The sequence below is a fragment of the Octodon degus genome, unplaced genomic scaffold (genome assembly GCF_000260255.1).
Source record: "Octodon degus isolate 3935 unplaced genomic scaffold, OctDeg1.0 scaffold00208, whole genome shotgun sequence".
Lineage (NCBI taxonomy): Eukaryota > Metazoa > Chordata > Mammalia > Rodentia > Octodontidae > Octodon > Octodon degus.
Genome location: NW_004524784.1, coordinates 3272372 through 3290806, shown reverse-complemented (window position 1 = coordinate 3290806; position 18435 = coordinate 3272372). Strand labels below are relative to the sequence as shown.

General features: G+C 35.4%; 1 protein-coding gene across 1 annotated transcript in view; it reads left to right on the top strand.

The window, feature by feature from the left end:
• Window positions 1-18435, top strand: part of Dnajc1 (DnaJ heat shock protein family (Hsp40) member C1) — a 198853-nt gene that overhangs the window by 70124 nt on the left and 110294 nt on the right. Inside the window, exons 2-3 of the mRNA XM_004644763.2 lie at window positions 15434-15535; window positions 16011-16057. Of these exons, the coding sequence (XP_004644820.1) occupies window positions 15434-15535; window positions 16011-16057 (149 nt within the window). The remainder of the gene's footprint in view (window positions 1-15433; window positions 15536-16010; window positions 16058-18435) is intronic.

Below are 18435 nucleotides of genomic sequence, written 5' to 3'. Positions count from 1 at the left end.
TCTGGCTTTCCTCTCCTGCTAAGCTTTGTTTCCTGGAAGTGTTTAAACCCTTATGCCAGTGCCATAGCTACTGCTGCTGCGAGAGCCACCATAGCCACCTTGATTTCAGGGTTTGGTAAAATATTGGCCTCCACCACCATAGGGCCCAGAGCTTCTGCCTCCAAAGTTTTCTCCCTTCATGGTTCCAAAATTTGAAGACTGACTGTTGTAATGCCCAAATTCATTATAGCTTCCACCACCTCCATATGGGGCTGGGGAGATGGCTCAGTAGAATAAGCGCTTCCCTGGCAAGTGCAAGGGCCTGAGTTCAATCCCAGTTCCGCCAAAAAAATAAATAAAAATAATTGCTTCCATCATTACCAAATCCATTGTAGCCATCTCCACTGCCACCATATCCACCCCCACCACGGCTACCACCAAAACAGTCTCTTGACCACTGAAGTTTCCTTCATGACTGAAACTGTCATTGCCATCAAAACCGCCTCCGTGACCACCACCAAAATTTCCAGAACCACTTTGACCTCTTTGGCTAGATAAAGCACTAGCCATCTCCTACTTGGACAGGCCTTTCATCACTTCACAGTGTGGTGTTTTTGAATGACAAACTTATCCACAGAGTCATGCCCATCAAAGGTTACAAAAGCAAAGCCCCTCTTTTTTCCACTGCCTCAGTCGGTCATAATTTCAGTCACTTTGATTTTTCCATATTGTTCAAAATAATGTCGTAGGTGGTATTCTTCAGTATCTTCTTTGATGCCACAAACAGATTTTCTTCACCGTTAAGTGGGCACCTGGTCTTTGAGAATCTTCTCTTGAGACAGCTCTCTTTGGTTCCACAACTCTTCCGTCCACTTTGTGTGGCCTTGCATTCATGGTTGCATCCACCTCCTCCACAGTGGCATAAGTGACAAACCCAAAGCCCCTGGAACGCTTGGTGTTCGGGTCTCTTATTACCACGCAATCTGTGAATTTTCCCATTGCTCAAAATGGCTCCTCAGACTCTCGCCAGTTGTTTAAAATCTCAGCCTTCTGATGAAGAATGGAAATATTTTTCTTGTGCCATTCTATGTTGACAGTGTTTAACTTTCTTTTCATTTGTATAGGCTTACAGCTAAGAGTTTTCCTTGAAGAAATCTCAGAGGAGACCTTGGATTTAGACTTTTCAGCAATGCCAAAACTTTTAGAACTTTGGCAACTCTTAGAGACATAAATGTCTTATGCATAGAAAGATGGGCATGAGTTTTTGGGGGGTTAGAAGAAATATTATGGCTTGTGTCTGGATGTCTCCCCAAAGCCTCATGCAGTCTTAGACTCTAGATTCCCTCCAGCAGTGCATTGGTGTTGCAGTTGCTCCACATCCTTGTCAATAGTTGTCACTGATTATTTGTAAAAATAAAGTATTTCTAAAATCTTTATAAAGATTCAAAAATTCTTTTTAACTTTGACCATTCTGATAAGTATATAGTGGTAAGATACTGTGACTTTAATTTGTTCTTCCTCAGTGATTAATGAAATTGAGTGATTTTTCATGTTTATAGAACATTTAGCTATAAAATGTATGGCTTATAAGGTATTGTATATTTTAGGCAGTATTCTTACATAGAAAAGCAAGAAATTTGAACTTCTTTAACTCACTACTTACCTGTTGTGATTTTTGATTCTTCATCTATAATTTCTTAAATTGTTAGTTATTTTGTATAACAATTGCAATATGAAGAAACACTAACATATGAGAGAAAAGATTAAATGTGGACTCTATCATTATTCCATTCCAGATCTTTTTAAAGAAGCTTAAAATTGTAGGCTGTTTTACTGGTCCTGTCTCCCTTCTATTTACATTTTTTTCTACGGCCTTTCTACTTTTCTGATGAAGACTATAAAAGAACTCTCTTACCATCAACTTTGCCCACAATGTTTATAAATTACCAAATTTATACCCAGCTAATTTCAGCATCCAATAACCAATTTATGCAGACTTAGACTTACAAGTATCTTCTTCCTCCTCCTGATAGCCGTATCCATGCTTTGAAGCTAGCTTTTCTCCCATATTTTGATTGTAGTTTAATTTTGCTCCACTTGTCCTGGAAATATATTGTCAGTGATCCTATCCATCACCTACACTTAAATTCTTCTGTCAATTAGATCTTTTTTATTGGTATTTAAATAGATATATTTCTTTAAAAAGGAAAGAAAATCTTATTCACTCATCTCATTTGTTCTAGTACTTCCCACACATTTCTTACCCACCCTAGTTTAGCATCTATACCCGTTATTCTACCAAAACAGCTCTCTTCAAGGATGCCAGTGATCCTCGTATTCAGCTGAAAATGTTCAGTGCTTATTTTATCTGACATAACAGCACTGATAATACCACTTATTCTTGGAAGAAAACCATACTCTTCTGATATTTCCACATTTCTAGTTTTGTCTTCGCAGTCTCTGCCAATTTAACTTTTCTCTATTTGTAAAATAGTTGACATACTTCAAGGCTTATTTATTTATTTATTTGTATTTAGGACAAGGTGTACAGAATCTCATTGCGTAGATCAGACTCGTAGTGATCAGCCTCCCAAGTGCTGGGATTACAGGTACGCCCCACCATGCCCAGTCTCAATTGCTGTGTCAGCCTTGCCCCAGGGGCAAGGCTGACACAGGGGGCCAGGGGATCGAACTCCCAACCTCTGCATCTGCCTAAGCAGGCACTTTAATTTGCTGAGCTATTTGGCCGGCCCCTAAAGCTCATTTAAGTCTACGTGTGTTACCATTTTATACTTTTTTTTTTTCTTGAGCAGTTACATTCATGCCTGTGGTTTGACTTTCTTAATCTACCAATGGCTTCCTAATGTACATGTCTAGCAGACTATTCCTTTAGCTTCAGACCTATTTTCTGGATTTGAAATTGATAGTTCTAGTGGACTATTTCAAAGACACCTCTTATTTGCCAATCTATCTTCTGTGCCCTTCTAATATTCTTCCATGTCACCTATTTCTGTGAATGATGCCAATATCCATACATGTATAAATCTGATGCTTACAATTAATCTCCATTTACAACCTTGCCATCAATATAATTCATCCACAAAAGTGCTGATAATATTTTTATTTTTTCTTGGTTTTAAGTTTTTTTCTAGCATTATTGAGGTATAACTGATGAAAATTATATTTACTTAAGGTTTTATTTTATGATCTAACAAATAATATTTCTTTAGGACCATTTACTATCTCATCCAGAGCCCACACAAGACAAATTTATCACCATCTTAGAGTTTTATAGTTCCATTTCCCTGTGGTTATCCTGGACTTACCCACTGTCTCTTACCTGTGCCATACTGTGTTTTCTATAGGAAAGAGAAATCACTGATCAGGGAAGTACCATAATCATGTAGTCACTGTAACTGTTGCTCATTCCATGAAGTCAGCAGCTAATAACAGAACCTCTGCTAACACTGTCTTATAAAAAGTCAATGAGCTTGTTGGTCATCAGGCATAGTCTCTGGGCCAGGGATGTAGCATAAAGAAGGAGCACGTATGTATGCTATTGCTGCTTTTTTTATGTTTACTTTTGTCTTTGATCATCTCAATTTTCAGTTATTTTTTAACACTTTATTCTTTGTATTTTGACAAGAAAATTCTGTGTGTGTTTACTGATAAGCTCTTATGCTTGAATTTCTTCTTTTTCTCCTAGTCCACAGTATTTTTGTTTTGTTTCTGTTTTGAGACAGGGTCTCAATATGTAGTCCAGGCCAGCAATGAACTCATCACATAGCCCAGACTGACCTGACACTTGCTATCTTCCTGCTTCATTCTCCTAAGTGGTGGGATTGCAAGCATGAGCTACTATCCCAGCTTTTATTTTCTAAGCATTTAAAAAAAAAAAAAAACTTGCTTTTGTTGGCTTAGTAAAATTTTGCTCATTATGTTGGAAGTTCTCATGTGCTTTTCTTTTATGTAGTAACCTTTTCATCTTTAAAATAAAACAAACTTTTATTAAGGGATAAAAAAGTCTACTTATCCTTTTTTGCCTTCCTTTATTTTGTTTTAAAAATAAAGTCTAGATTGTTACTAGTTTGTCTCCTATGACATATCTTTTTTGTTTCAAAAACAGAAATACATATATTGCAAAGTATCAATAACACATTTGCTACCATTTATTTTTTGGGTTCTAATTATGAAAAGTTTAAAACATATGCAACACTAGAGCAAATAGTTTAGTCAGTCAGATTCAACAATTGTCAACATTTGCTACTGTTATGATTTGTGTTTATGTGTCCCCCAAAGCTTCATGCAGTCACAGGGCAGCTTCTGGAGTTTGTGATTAATTACTGTGGGTGTGGACGCTGCACCTGCCCTGGGGCAGGTAATTTGCATTTCAATGTAAGGAGGGAAGAGAAGCTGACTGCTTGAGCTGCTGCTCCTCCCTTTGCGCTCTTGCTCTTTGTCTCCACCATGTAAGGTTGCTTTCTGCTGTGTGCTGCTCTGCCTTGGACCCAGCTGAGTATGGACTGAAACCTCCAATAACTGTGAGATAAATAAACCTTTCCTTCCTTCATTTTGGGTGTCGGGTATTTGTCCCAGCAACAAGAGAAGAGTAACCAAGACAGCTACATTATCTCTTTTCTCTGAAGTAATAAAAAAAATCAATGTCAGACCCTATGGCGTTTTACTCTAGAATACTTCATATGCATATCTGTAGATAAGGACTATAAAAAGTAACCTTCATGTTGTCATTTTATCCAGTATAAGTCATAATAATATCCTTAATCACATGTAATATGCAGTTCTTATTTAGATGTTTCCAGGTATGTCAAAAATGTCTTTTTATTCTGGTTTTGTTTGAAACAGAAACCAGACAAGTTGGGTGACTCTTAAGTCTCTTAAGTAATAAATTACATCTCTCTGAAACCTGTGACTTGATAAAGAAACTGCTTTTTCAAGATAAGTCAGTTGCAAAATATAGTCTTAAGTAACTAATCTAGTTACCAGCTTATAGAAATTATTTTCTGAACAGTTGACCTGATATTCTCGCCAATTCAGCCCCAAATAATTAGTTTTTGGAAGCAGCTGCCACTTGTGGGCTATAGCCTTTTATTTATGTACATTGTGGACAATGGTTACCTTTCTCATCTTATAGAGAGGTCAAAGGTGTATCTAACTGAAGTAAGCATGTTATTAATCTGAATTTAAGTTTGAATTTAAAATAGGAGGGCAAATATATTCTTTTACTGCTCTAGAAATTAATTCATTTATCAAGAACTTTTTATAATCCTTACTCTCAAAATAAATACCCTGTATTCTGTGTTAATAATTACAGTTAGATATAGATTAACCTGTCATTGTCACTGTATATTGTTAAGGTTAAGAATATAATTTGAAGGTACAATAGTATATCAGTTTAAGTACATTTCTTCAAAACCTATTAGCATCAACGATGATCCATAATAGTCCCAAAACCTCTCTTGTTTTTCTAGTGTATTGGTCACACAGGCCCACCTTGAAATTTATTAGTTAAACTGTTATGGTGCAGATCTATAGTGAAGCTCAGAAGTGTCTTGTGTGCAGAGGTGGGGCTTTTGAAAGGTGATAGGCTCATGAGGAATCTTAACTTCATGAGTAGATTAATTATGAAATTGTAATTTCATAGAACTACTGGTAAGTAAAAAACACAGGAAGACGGACCTAGATGTAAAGAGTAGATCTTAGACAAGTGGCTTGGAGGCTGTCTATTTTGCTCCCTGGATTCTCCCTTTCTTTTGCTTCCCTGCTACTGTAAAACTTACCTCTGTTCTTCCATGGACTAAACCAGTGAAACCATGAGCCAAAGTAAATCTTTCCTTCCTTCAACTCTTTGGTCAAAGTAACAAAAACTACCACAACTACTTTGTTGTACTTATTATTTTTATTTGTCATGAAATTATTATGTGGGAGAATACTTGGGTGGCAGAGTTTTCACTGCACTTGCATAGCAGAATTTCATGAGGGCAGGAACTGTGTTTATCATGTTTGCTATTGTATTCCCAGTGTCTGCATAAAGTACGTATTCAATAAATATTGCCAAATCAATTAAAGAAATAAAAATCTAATTTTTATAGCCCTCATGGTCTAAAACATGAATCAAAGTGCAAATTAGATTTGACAGATGTTAGAAGAAACGGTGGCTCTCTATACGTAAAACTAATAATAGAAACAGCTTTTATTTACTTGCACTGACTGTATACCAGACATAATAATGAGCATATCATGTATTTCTCTAATGGAAACACCACAGCAGTCTTTCAAATGCTATGGGATTATCATCTCCTTTTACAAATAATGAATGATGCTTAGGATAGGCGATTTGCCCATATTGAGCCATATCCCAAGCTGGTACTATGTCTCTAGATTGCATCATTTTTTCTTAGTTATTTTGTTCATCATGGTCCTAGGAGCAGTAGGCCAAAGATCATCACACACACACACGCACACACACATGCACACACACACACACGCACAGTATAACTCAGTTGCTAGTAGGCCGTATCATTTTGGTTTAAAGTACACTTTATGACATTCACACAGTAGTATCTTGTAGTGATAGTTCTAAAAAAACACATCCCTGTCATTAGGCTGTAATTTGAACCCTTCATTCCCACTCCTTTTCTTTCTTTAGCTAGCGGTGTATCAATTTTGTTGGCATTTTTTAGAGAACCAACTTCTGGCTTTGTTGATTCTATTATTATATTCTTTAATTTATCTCTGTTTTAGTCTTTACATTTTTATTCTCCTACATAGATTTAGTTTACTATTTTTCCAACTCCAAAAAGTAGAAAGTTAGGTTTTTCTTTCTTTTTTCTCAGAATATGTGTTTATAGTTACAACTTTTCTGAGTGCTGCTTTTGTGGTATCCTGAGTTTTGGGGTGTTACAATTTTATTTTTATTCTTACCAAAGTATTTTCTTATTTTTCTAGTTAAACTATTTTTTTTCTAGTTACACTTTTAAAAATAAGATCATAATTTGGTTTCATTCTTACTTAATCCTCACTCATTTTAAATTAGAAAAAAATAGTTCTAATTACTTACATTAATGTATTAAAATCTTGCAGAAGGTATCAGTCTGAACAGAATGTTGAGTAGATGATAAAATCAGCTTGTTTCATCACTTTTCATGTGTCAGGTTTATTGTTCTAGAGTTTATTGTTCTAGAGTACAATATTCTGGCCTGTTAGAAAAGGAAGATCTTCTAACAGTTATATGAAGACAACATAATATCAGTTTTCATATCACATTATTTTTTATATTTTCTTTTTTATTCTTTGACTCATTGGTTAAGGGCATGTTAATTTCTACATGTCTGCATTTTCCAGTTTTCTATCATTGATTTCTAATTTCTCTCCTTTTTTTTTTTTTTTTCTCCCATTGCCTTCAGGGCAGGTTTGGCTGGCTTGAGTTGTGGGGATCAAACCACAGCAACCTGAGCCTGACTGCTTTGTTGAAGCAGCCACTTAAAGAACTGAGCTAAAGGGCAGGCCCCCTTTTGTGATCAGAGAAGATACTTATTGTAATAATTTTAGGCTTTTAAAGTATGTTGATGGGACTAGGGCGATAGCTCAGTAGAATAAATGCTTACCTGGCAAGCGCAGGGTCCTGAGTTCAATCACTGGTACCTCTAGATAAATACATAAAGACATAAAATAAAGTATGTTGAGACTTAATTTGTAACAGTATAGTCTATCCTGAAGAATTTTGCATCTGCCCTTGAAAAAAGTGTATATTTTCTTGGGTGAAATGTTTTATAGATCTTTTAAGTATTTAGTTTTATGTTTCCTTGCTGATCTTTCTGATCATTTCAGTTACTGGAAGTAAGTGTAGGAGTTTCTGACTATTACTGTGTAACTGTCTGTTTCTCGTTTTGATTCTCTTAAAACTTTATTTCTTACATTTTAAAGATTCTGTTACATGCACGTGTCTATACTTGTTTATATGTTTATAATTGTCTTGGTGGATTGACTTATCATTACATAAAATCTTTGTTTTTTGCTAATAATCTTTGTCTTAAAGTGCATTTTGTCTAACATGAGGATTTTTCCATCCATTCACTTTCAACTGTTTCCTAGGTTCTAGAGAGAGTCTCTTTACTGTATTGTACTGTAGTTAAAATCCATTTTAATCTATTCTGCCAGTCTCTTATTTGGAGTTGAATCTACCTTAAAATAATCATGGATAAGACTTACTCTAGCTATTTTGTTCTCTGCTTTCTATGCTATGCCTTATATCTTCTTTCTCAATTTCTCAAATATTGCCCTGTTTCTAAAAATGTTTTTTTTCTCACTAACCATTTGATTTCCCTGTCATTTCTTTTACTGTAGATCTTTATTTTATTAGTGTTGAACCTGGGAACTGTGGTTAATATCTTAATTTGTAGCAGTCTAGTTCAGGTTAATAACCAGTTTGCTTTCAATCATATAAAAACATTTTTCCCTAGCAAAAACACTGTTCTCTATTTATATTGTTACAAAGATTATATCTTTATACATGTGTGCCATAATCATATGATATATATTATTGTTTTATTTAAAACATAGAATTATTGTATAGATTATTTTGTTAGCTGTAAAATCATATAGAAAAAATTGGAGTCACTAGCCAAAATACGTTAGTATTGACTGTTATGTTTGTATACTTTTCTATCTTAGTCTGTTTGGATACTATAATAAAATACCTTAAAATGGGTAATTTATAAACCACAGAAATTTATTTCCCATAGTTCTAGAGACAGGGAAGTCCACAATTCTGACATCATAGTTTCAGTGTCTGGTAAAGGGCCATTCCTTATGGATGGTGTGTTCTTTGTGTCCTCAAGTAGTAAAGGGGCAAAGGGGACGGCTCCCTAGGGCCTTTTTATAAGGACATAATACTATTCATGAGGATGGAGCCCTCATGACCTATTAACCTCTCCGTGGCTATACCTCTTAGTGCCATCACATTGGGATTGAATTTCATCACATGAAAACATAAATATTTCTTTGTGCTGATTTGATTAACTGTGTAGTATTTTTTTTCCTCCCAGCCTGAATAACTCCTTCTAGGATTTCCAGTAGTGCATACTGGCAATGAATGTTCATATTTTTTGTTTAACTGGGATATAGCTCAATTTTTCTTTAATCTTGAGGGATAGTTTTATTGACTATAGAATTCTTGGTTGACAGATTTTTTTTCTTAGCACTTTGTATATGTCATTCCATTACCTCTTGGGCTCCAGACTTTCTAATGAGAAATCTACTATCTGATTAAAGATCTCTGGTATAAAATAAGTTGTTTCTTTTTCTTTCTTTTTTTTTTTTTTTTTTTTTTGGCGGAACTGGGGATTGAACTCAGGCCCTTGCGCTTGCCAGGGAAGCACTTATTCTACTGAGCTATCTCCCCAGCCCCTATTGTTTCTTTTTCTACTGTTTTTAGAGTTCTCCTTTGATAGTCTACAGTCTGATGATAATTTTTCTAGAAGGTTCTCTCTGGTTTTATCTTAAAGTTTGTCTAGATTCTTAGCTATATAGATTTATGTCTTTCAAAATGTTTGGATGTTTTTAGCCATTCTTTCTTCAATTATTTTTCTACCCATGTATGTTGTTCTTAGCCTTGTGTTTTTTCCTTATTCTTTATTCTTTATTTTATTTTTATTTTTGTATTTTAGGGAAGGGTCTACAGGGTGATCAGGGTCTCACTACTAGATCCGCCTGTTAAGAGCTGGGATTACAGGTGTGCACCACCATGCCCAATCTCAATTGCCATCTCAGCGCACCCTGGGGACGGGCCGGCATGGCAGGTCTGGGGATTGAAACCCCCAGCCCCTGCACCTGCTTGCAAGCGCTTTAATCTGTTGAGCTATTTGACAGGTATTCTTCTTTATTTCTGGTCCTCAGGCCAGGTCATCTCAACTGGCATATCTTTATGTCCATTGTTGTTATTGTTGTTTTTTCTGCTATTGGACCTTACATGCTGAAATTTTTATTTCAGTTATTATACTTTTCAAGTCTAGCAGTTCTGTTAGCTCCCTTTTAATCTGTTTGGTGAGCCATTATTCTTATACCTTAGGGTTTTTTGCATATGTTCTTTGAGCATTTTTAAAATATGTCTACTTAATATGTCTTTCTCTAATAGAGAGCTTTGTCACAGATGATTACTTTTAATTTTCATTTTTCTCTGTTTGGACCAAACTTTCTGGTTTCTTTGTTTGCCTCTTTGTATGGGGGTAGAGAGGGATAGACATTTTAAGTATATAATATGGCACTTTGATTTTCCTCCCTCCTCAGAATTTGTTTTTACTCTTTGTTGTGGTTTGTGCTGTTTATCTACTGACCTTTCTGATCTAATTTTATAAATGTAGTGTTTGCTCTGTGTGGCCACTGGAATATCTGCTTGCTTAGCTTGGTGATCAAGAACTAGAGTTGTTTATATATATTGGTGTTTGTTTATATTTTTTCCAGTCTTTGCCAGTGGGTTCTGCATACATGTTGGAGCATGCTTTCAGTATTTTGAGAGGCAGTTTATAATTCTTTCTTAACTTTCACTACTTGTGTAGAGCTTAAAAATCAGCCAGAGGCCAGAACTTAGGGCCTTTCCAGGTCTTTCTGAGGGTATGCTCTGCTGTGTCTGGGCATGCACATGATTTTGTCATCTCTAACAAGTACAAGAAAGCCCCTCAGTGCCCTTAGTTCCAAAGTTATCTTACTCCCAGTATGACTTTCATCTAGATGTCCTCACAAAGCCTCATGCAGTCATAGGTGGGGCGTTTTCTGAAGTAGCTGGATGTAGGGTGTGTGATGCTAGGGTTGACTTTTGGTGCAATGCTAGGATCTAGGCAGGAGGATTAAAGCTGTGAATGCTACCTGTCCGAAGTAGCCTGGATAAGATGTAAGGGGTAGGAGGAGCTGTAGTCATCCCTTGTTTGCTTGCTTTTTCTGTCTCCTACCTGCAGTGAACTTTTCTCCTCTTCATTGCCCCTATGCTATCATGTGCCACCCTGCCTTGGAGCCAGCCAACTGTGGACTGAAACTTCTGCAAACTGTGAGCTGAATAAACCTTTCCTCCTTTGATTTTGCATGTCAGGTATTTTGTCTCAGCAATAAGAAAAGCAACTACAACACTCACCAGCCCTTTTTCCTACACTTCATGATTTTTCCATCGTTTGCCCCAACAATTATCCCTTGCCCAATTTAGCACCATTTAATAAATTTGCCTGTAAGAGTTTTTAACAAATGTACTCTCTATCCCTGAGAGCTCTGAGTTTGGCAGAATGAAGGCAAGCCCTTTATATAAATTCATCAGCTTACCAACAGGCAAATCAAAACAAGCAACCATAGTCTTTTGAGGACAGGGTCAGCCCCGCCCTCTCTGGCACCAGGAAGTCACCAAAACCTAGGTTTTTGTCTTCAATGAGAGAATCAGTTCATTGGTGACTCTAAAATGCTTGCCTGGTTACTGTAAACTCTTACTGTTGATTAGAGTTCAAGTAAAGTTGATTCTGACAGTTTTTGCCAGGTTATTCACTATTTCTGTGGAGGTCCTTAGAGTTTTCTATCCTGCCATTTTCTCTCTTTTATCACATTGCATGAATCTTGATGAGCATATATTACTTTTGATTTTTAAAAGAATGACATTATGTCTTTTTTTATAGAGGTTATTCAGGTGTTAAGTTAATTCATATTTAGCTTGCCAAAGAACTGTATCACATTAGAAGGAAAAGAATCCTGGCAAATAAATCCAGTAGATCTACTGATACCAGTAGCCTTAAAGGTGGCCCACTCAGCTACAGCACTATCAAAACATGTTTTTCTCAAGCCAAAAAGATAAAAGGTATATTCTACTGAACATGGGAGATAAATATTCTAGGATTGAAGTCTCTAATAGAAATGGGGTGGGGGGCTGCCCATTAGCTCAGGTGTTTAAGTGCCTACTGAAACAAAGCAGTCAGGCTCAGGATGCTGTGGTTCAATCCCCTTCATCCTCAGGCCAATTCAGACCTGCCCTGAAGGCATCCTGAGTGGCAACAACAACAACAAAAAAATCCTTCTAATAGAAATATATTTAAAATGTATAGAGCAGCTCTACAACTTCAATTGGGAGCTGGGTAGTTCAGCATGCACATGTAGTCCCAGCTACTTGGGCAGCTGAGCAGAATGATTGCTTCCACCCAGGACTTTAAGGACAACTAGGTAACTCAAATGCCCAAAAACAAAATGAAAGAAATGGAACTTTAGTTGGGTCTATTCCTTCTATAGTTATATGAACATCTTCATATACTTGATCAGATCAGTAAAAATGTAATAGTTACTCTCACATTCCCATAGTTGACATGTGAAGCTAAACAGCCAGTGTAGATCTGATTATGAAGCAACAATCTCTGTTCAATTCTGTTTAACAAATTACCTTTCTCTGCTTCACTTACCCTATCAGTAGAATGGGTCTGGTAATAACTGTACTTGTGTCATATGTTTGTTACATGGATAAAATCAGTTAAAATTTTTACTGAGTACCAAAAATTAATGCATATGTTGGAGGTATACCTTGCTGAGAGCATGTCCTTTTTTTAAATTTTATTTTAGTCTTTTTTGAGATTGGGTTCCACTATGAAGTTCAGGCTGACCTTGAACTCACTTTGTAGCCCAGGCTGGTCTTGAACTCACAGCAATCCTCCTGCCTCAGCCTCTTGAGTTCTGGAATTACAAGCATGAACCACTACACCTGGCCTATTACAGCATGTCTTTTTAGATAGAAAAAAATCCCAAAGCTTTTCAACTGTACCCATGAAGGTAGTATTTGTGTGAAATTGCTGAGTAGGTTTTCAAGAAGAAAATAGTGTTTGTGATAGCCCAAGTTGGGGATGTGTATATATGAAATAGAACACCAGAGGGTGATAAAGCTGTGATCTGAAATGTAATTAGCTTCTGAAATGTCATGATCTCGGCGACCAGGAGATAGGCAGACATAGTAGGAGATAAAGTGGAAAAGATAGGAAAACATGAGTTGATGGCTGTACTTGGAAGCTACTGAAGGGTTTGCAACAGTAGCATCACTTAGTCATGTATATTTGGGCTACATACCACAGCAAAGAAGTTGAGGATTATAGTCAGATTGACAAGACTGGAATCAAGAATATGGCTTGATAACTATTAATGATTTTCATTTTTAAGTCATAGATGTTGCATGATGAACATGTATTAATTTTATAATAAAAATACGTAAGAAATCTACTTTTGAAATAGTTTTCTCTATGAGGTAGTCCCAATTTTTATGAAATCTGAAATTAAAGTCTAGGGCTGGGGATATAGTCTAAGCACCTGCCTGACAAGTGCAAGTACCAAGGTTTGATCCTTGGTACTGTATGCTGTATGCTGTGCTGGCCCCACACTGAGCAAGCCATTGAAACAGGGCTTGGTGGCACAAGCCTGTAATCCCAGCACTGGAGAGGCTAAAACAGGAGGATCACTACCAGTCTGAGCTGCTAGCAAGACCCTGTACCAAATAAATGAATCTTTTTTAAAAATTAGATTAAATTAGGGCTGGGAAGAGGGCTCAGTAGAATAAGTGCTTGCCTGGCAAGCACAAGGGTCTGAGTTCAGTCCTGGGTTCTCTCAAAACTAAATAAATAAAAAATAAATAAATTAAATGTCCAGTTAGAGAATGATTCTTGAATTGCCATGCGACCGCATTGCTCAACAAAAAGATTCATCACACATTTCCAGTAAATAATCATCCCTTTCTACTACGTATTACCCATGGTCTAATGTAGGAAACACATCAACTTTTTTAAACAAATTATAATGAAAAAAGCACAACTATATTACATTGCCATACATGGTCTGCTAATTTTATAGTTCCTCAGCCCTACCTAAGTCACAGAAATATTCACATCTAGGGTAGCATACCAGCCTGAAGCAAAAAGCCCTAGGAAAGTAGTAATGAAAATTATGGTTTACCAAGGAAAGCTTGACAGACTGATTATACTCTTACTATATCTTTTTAAAACTATTTATTTAAAAACTTTAATCCTTCATTTCAATTAATTCCTTGACTAGTTCTCAGGCAGTTTAATCTGAAGTACCTAGTAAAGACCTGATTTTATGATATAAAATTATATCAGAGGTATTGTACAGCGCATCTGAGTCTTCAGATTTATAATAGTATTTCAGTTGTTAGGCTATTAAATCTCTCATTCAGCATCACTGTGTATAAACAACATTTTGTGAGTCCAAGAGATGGTATAAGGAACAGTCACTTGTATGCTATGTCATTTCTATGTATAGTGAAATAAGCAGTGTCTTTAAATAATGCCTGTTTGTTTTCGTAGCATGTGTATGATACATAATAAAAACATGTCTTTTTGTGATGTTAAAAAAAAAAAAACTTTAATCCTAGGTATGTAGAATTTTTTATCAGTTTGGTTGTTTTTTGTTTTTGTTTTTGTTTTTTTTTTTCCAGTCATTATCAGTATAGTAGTTTTAGGAGTTAACTGGACAGTTACCAAACAGGACAAATCCGATCAGCAGTTTGACTGTTATTTTGCCTTTGAATATGTTATTGGAATATTTTTTAAACTTTTGTGGAGATAAAAGTTTTAAATATCAGCATGACAGCATATTCCTTGTCATTGTGCTTTTTATACTGGTCATGTAGAATGGAGTTCTTTACAGAATTTACCTATTCATATAGGTTATGAAAAATATGCTTTTTCAATCCACGTAATCTGAGATACCAAATCACAGTGTCCTCTTAAATATTGTATTTTTAAATGATTATTATGTTAATAATATATGAGTAATGGGCAAATTTATTTCTGTAAACCAGACAGGGGAAAGTGGAAGACATTACAAACAATTCCTGAAGCACACATATACAAAAGACTCTTTCCTAATTATAGTTATTTTTGGATAAGTGCACATTTAACTGCCTTTAAATAGGCATATTTTTTCACGTGTGAAATTAAGAGTCCATAGGCTGTTGCTGGATGGTAAATTCAATATAAAGAACAATAAAAAAACTACATATGGTAAGCTTAGGAGAAATTGGTTTTAAGATTGTCAAGTAAATAAAGACCTTCTTTGAAGGCACACAAATGTATTAATTTTTAATTTGTTTCTTTTTGATCTCTTAATTACTGAAAAAGATTTATTGGTTAATTTTAGGAAGGCAAGTGTTTGAAAAGTTTTGCCAAATACTGTCTTCTTTAAATGACTGTATGGTAATGAAAAGTTAAGAGGAGAGCCAAATTAGATTGAATAATTGTTCAGTCATGTGGGTCAAACTAGCTGCATTGCCTGGTTGTTAGACTGATTGCTCAAATTACATTGCCTGGGGTCCTGCATTTGGTTGGCTGTCTTCTCAGATCTTAACAAGGTTCTGGGAATTTCTTTTTCTGACAGAGTTTGCTTTGTATTTCCTCCCTCCCCCTACCACCTCTAGGATGCTTCATCTGCAGACATCAGAAAAGCATATCGTAAGCTTTCACTATCTTTACATCCAGACAAGAATAAAGAGGAAAATGCAGAAACTCAGTTTAGACAAGTAAGTGAACTATGCTATTATATTTTTGTGACAGTTATATTAATAAATATGTTTATGGTGGAAATATTAACTTACATGTGAACAATTCTATTTCAAAATGAAGTCATAGTCTATAAATATACATATTTTAATTCATTTTTTAAAATGAAATGCATTTTTATCAGAGTATTACTAGAATCTTAATTCTTGGAGGGGCATAATTGTCATAATTTTTTCTAAATTACAGTTTTTGCTTTTAAAAAGCAAATTTTAAGATAAATTATATATTTTTTTACAAAGTCTTGTTTTGATATCAAGCATTTTTAGCTACTTATGTTGTCAAAAATATAAAATATTACTTATAGCTAAGATTTTTTCATTTTTTTACATATGGGCCCATAGAGTTTTCTGCATGTGTGTTGTAGAGCCTTCACCCTCCTACATGATTTCTTACAGTTGGAAGTATTTTCATTTCAAAGTAATGCTTCTGTTCTAGTTGGTGGCCATTTATGAAGTGTTAAAGGATGATGAACGAAGGCAGAGGTGAGTGTTCATTTGCACCTTTGAATTGATGTTAAGGTTTCATGCCACAGCTTTTTAAAAGGAAAAAAATTGTCTCATTAAATACTTTATTTCTTATGTTAGTATTTTTGTTCCTTCTTAAAAAAATGTAATTTTTTTACAAATGTATGTTTAGAGCAGAATTAATGTCTGTTGAAAATATTCTGTAGGTTGATTCAGAACTCAAAGACTTTAGGATCATTAGTCATAATTTCAGTAAGTTCTGCTTCATTAGATAAGATTTTTAACATGGCTGTTTATGCCCTGGAAAATACAACTACTGTTTGATTTCAAACAATATCCATTCTTTTTACTATGTCAATAACAACTCCTATCTGGGCCTGGTGGTCTTTTTCCCCATCTTTTCCTTAAGATCAGCCTGTTAGCAATGGGCAAGATAGTGTATTTTCTTGATTACTTCCTCATTTTCAGAAGAATTAGCCTGCTAGTTTGTCAGAAAACAGATAAATAAGTAGAAGAAATGAAGTAGTCATCTTTTTCTGATTTCTTTAGCCTTCTTCCCCTCCCTTTACTTGCTTATAGTGATGCGGTGTTTAGGGTAAACCCTCAAGGTGGAAGCAGCCTTCACTGTGTCTTTCAGAGGGGTGGTCCTATATATTTAGTGAGTAGTTGACAGTGCCAGTGCCTAAAGAGGAGATTGCAGAGAGGCCCCTTGCTCCTGCAGAATGTGTGGAATGTAGATACAATTATAGGGGCTTCAAAGTTCTTTAAATCAGACCCACTGTAAGAAATACACTTTCGCTTGAACTGGAAAGAAGTTTCACAAAACATTTGTTGCATGTGAAACAGGATGATTGTTCTAGTCTGGATTCTCATCTTTTTCATCTCCTCCTCCTCTTCCTCCTCCTCCTCCTTTTTTCCTCCTCCTCCCTTCCCTGCCCTGGCCCCACAATGTTGGTTGTGGTTCCCAAGAAGCTAGTGGTCACAATCTGTTTCAAATATCTGGGTTTTTAAATTTATTTTATAAGTCAGCCAGTATCTACTGGACAAATACATTTTCAAAACAGAATGTTGTATATAACATTCAGAAGGAATTGTTCTGTATCTTAAAAGGTTAGCTACAACTCTTGTCTTTCATCTGTTTAATTTGAATATACTTCAGTTTGTTAAATTGCAAAACAAGGGTTCAAGGTATTCTCTTGGAGGGTTCTTTGCTTTATGTCAAGGGCTGGCATTGGTCCAGGTACCATAGCAGACATTCCTCTGGTTTGAGATAATCTATAATAGTGAAAGAGTCCAAGAAGTGCGCAGAAAGAAGTTTTAGTCATTCTGTGCATCTTTTCTCATTGCTTTCTTTAGTGAGCCCCTAGTTTTGTTTCACACATCTGGAATATATCTGTAAAGATAGCCTTATTTAGTCTTCCAACATCTTTGTCATCACATTTTGTCTTTTTATTTGTTGATATCTTAGAAATCTGTAAACTTTTTGACAATTTATTTCACTTACTGAAATTATTTTGATCTTTTTGGGACAAATCACTTCCTATGTATAAATTATTTTTTCAATTAACAAACTCATCTAATACAGTCTCAGTAGGATTGGTTCCCTCTGCATGTATTTTAGAGTGTTGGTAGAAAAAGTGGATTTGACATTTACACAAACAGCTGTAGTATTTATACCCCTTGAGGCGTGAGTAACTCTTTGGTAACTGGTTTTCCTTGAGGCAAAAGTCTTAACTAATCAAGCTGAGAATCATGCCTCTAAAGCTGTGCCTGAGGCCAGGTGACCTGTGAGTATTTAAACATATAGGAGAAACACATCTCTGCAGATAGTACCTAGGCTTCCTAATTCCTTTAAAAGAGAACACAGTCAGCTTTATCTTCTAAAAGAATGTTGTCCTACATTGATATTAAAAATGCTTTTTGGTATCATAATTATCATAAATATTCATTGGATAAATGCTTTCAAAAGTGTAACGTTCCAGCAGTTTGCAGTTTGAAAAGTTGGTATATACATCCTTTCTATTTATTTCCCTTACATGTAAGTGTACTTTCACTGCAGTTAGGGGCATTATTCACATTTCCTTAGAAAAGAGAATAGCAATGAAATAAATTAACAAACTGGATAAACTTTTGGTTTTCTTTTTTCTTGATAACCTTTCTTTTTAAAAAAAAGTTTATTTCCTTTAGTTAGATATAAAATGCATACTATAAAAGTTAAGTGTACAATTCAGTGATTTTTTTTAGTAGATATACAGTTATGCAAAACATTGCCACAATCCAGCCTTTTGAACATTTATTTCCATCACTTCATAAAGTTCCCTGAAGCCCATTTGTAGGCAGTCCAAGCTCTGATCTCTGTCCTAGGCAAACACTTATCTACTTTTTTTTTTTTTTTT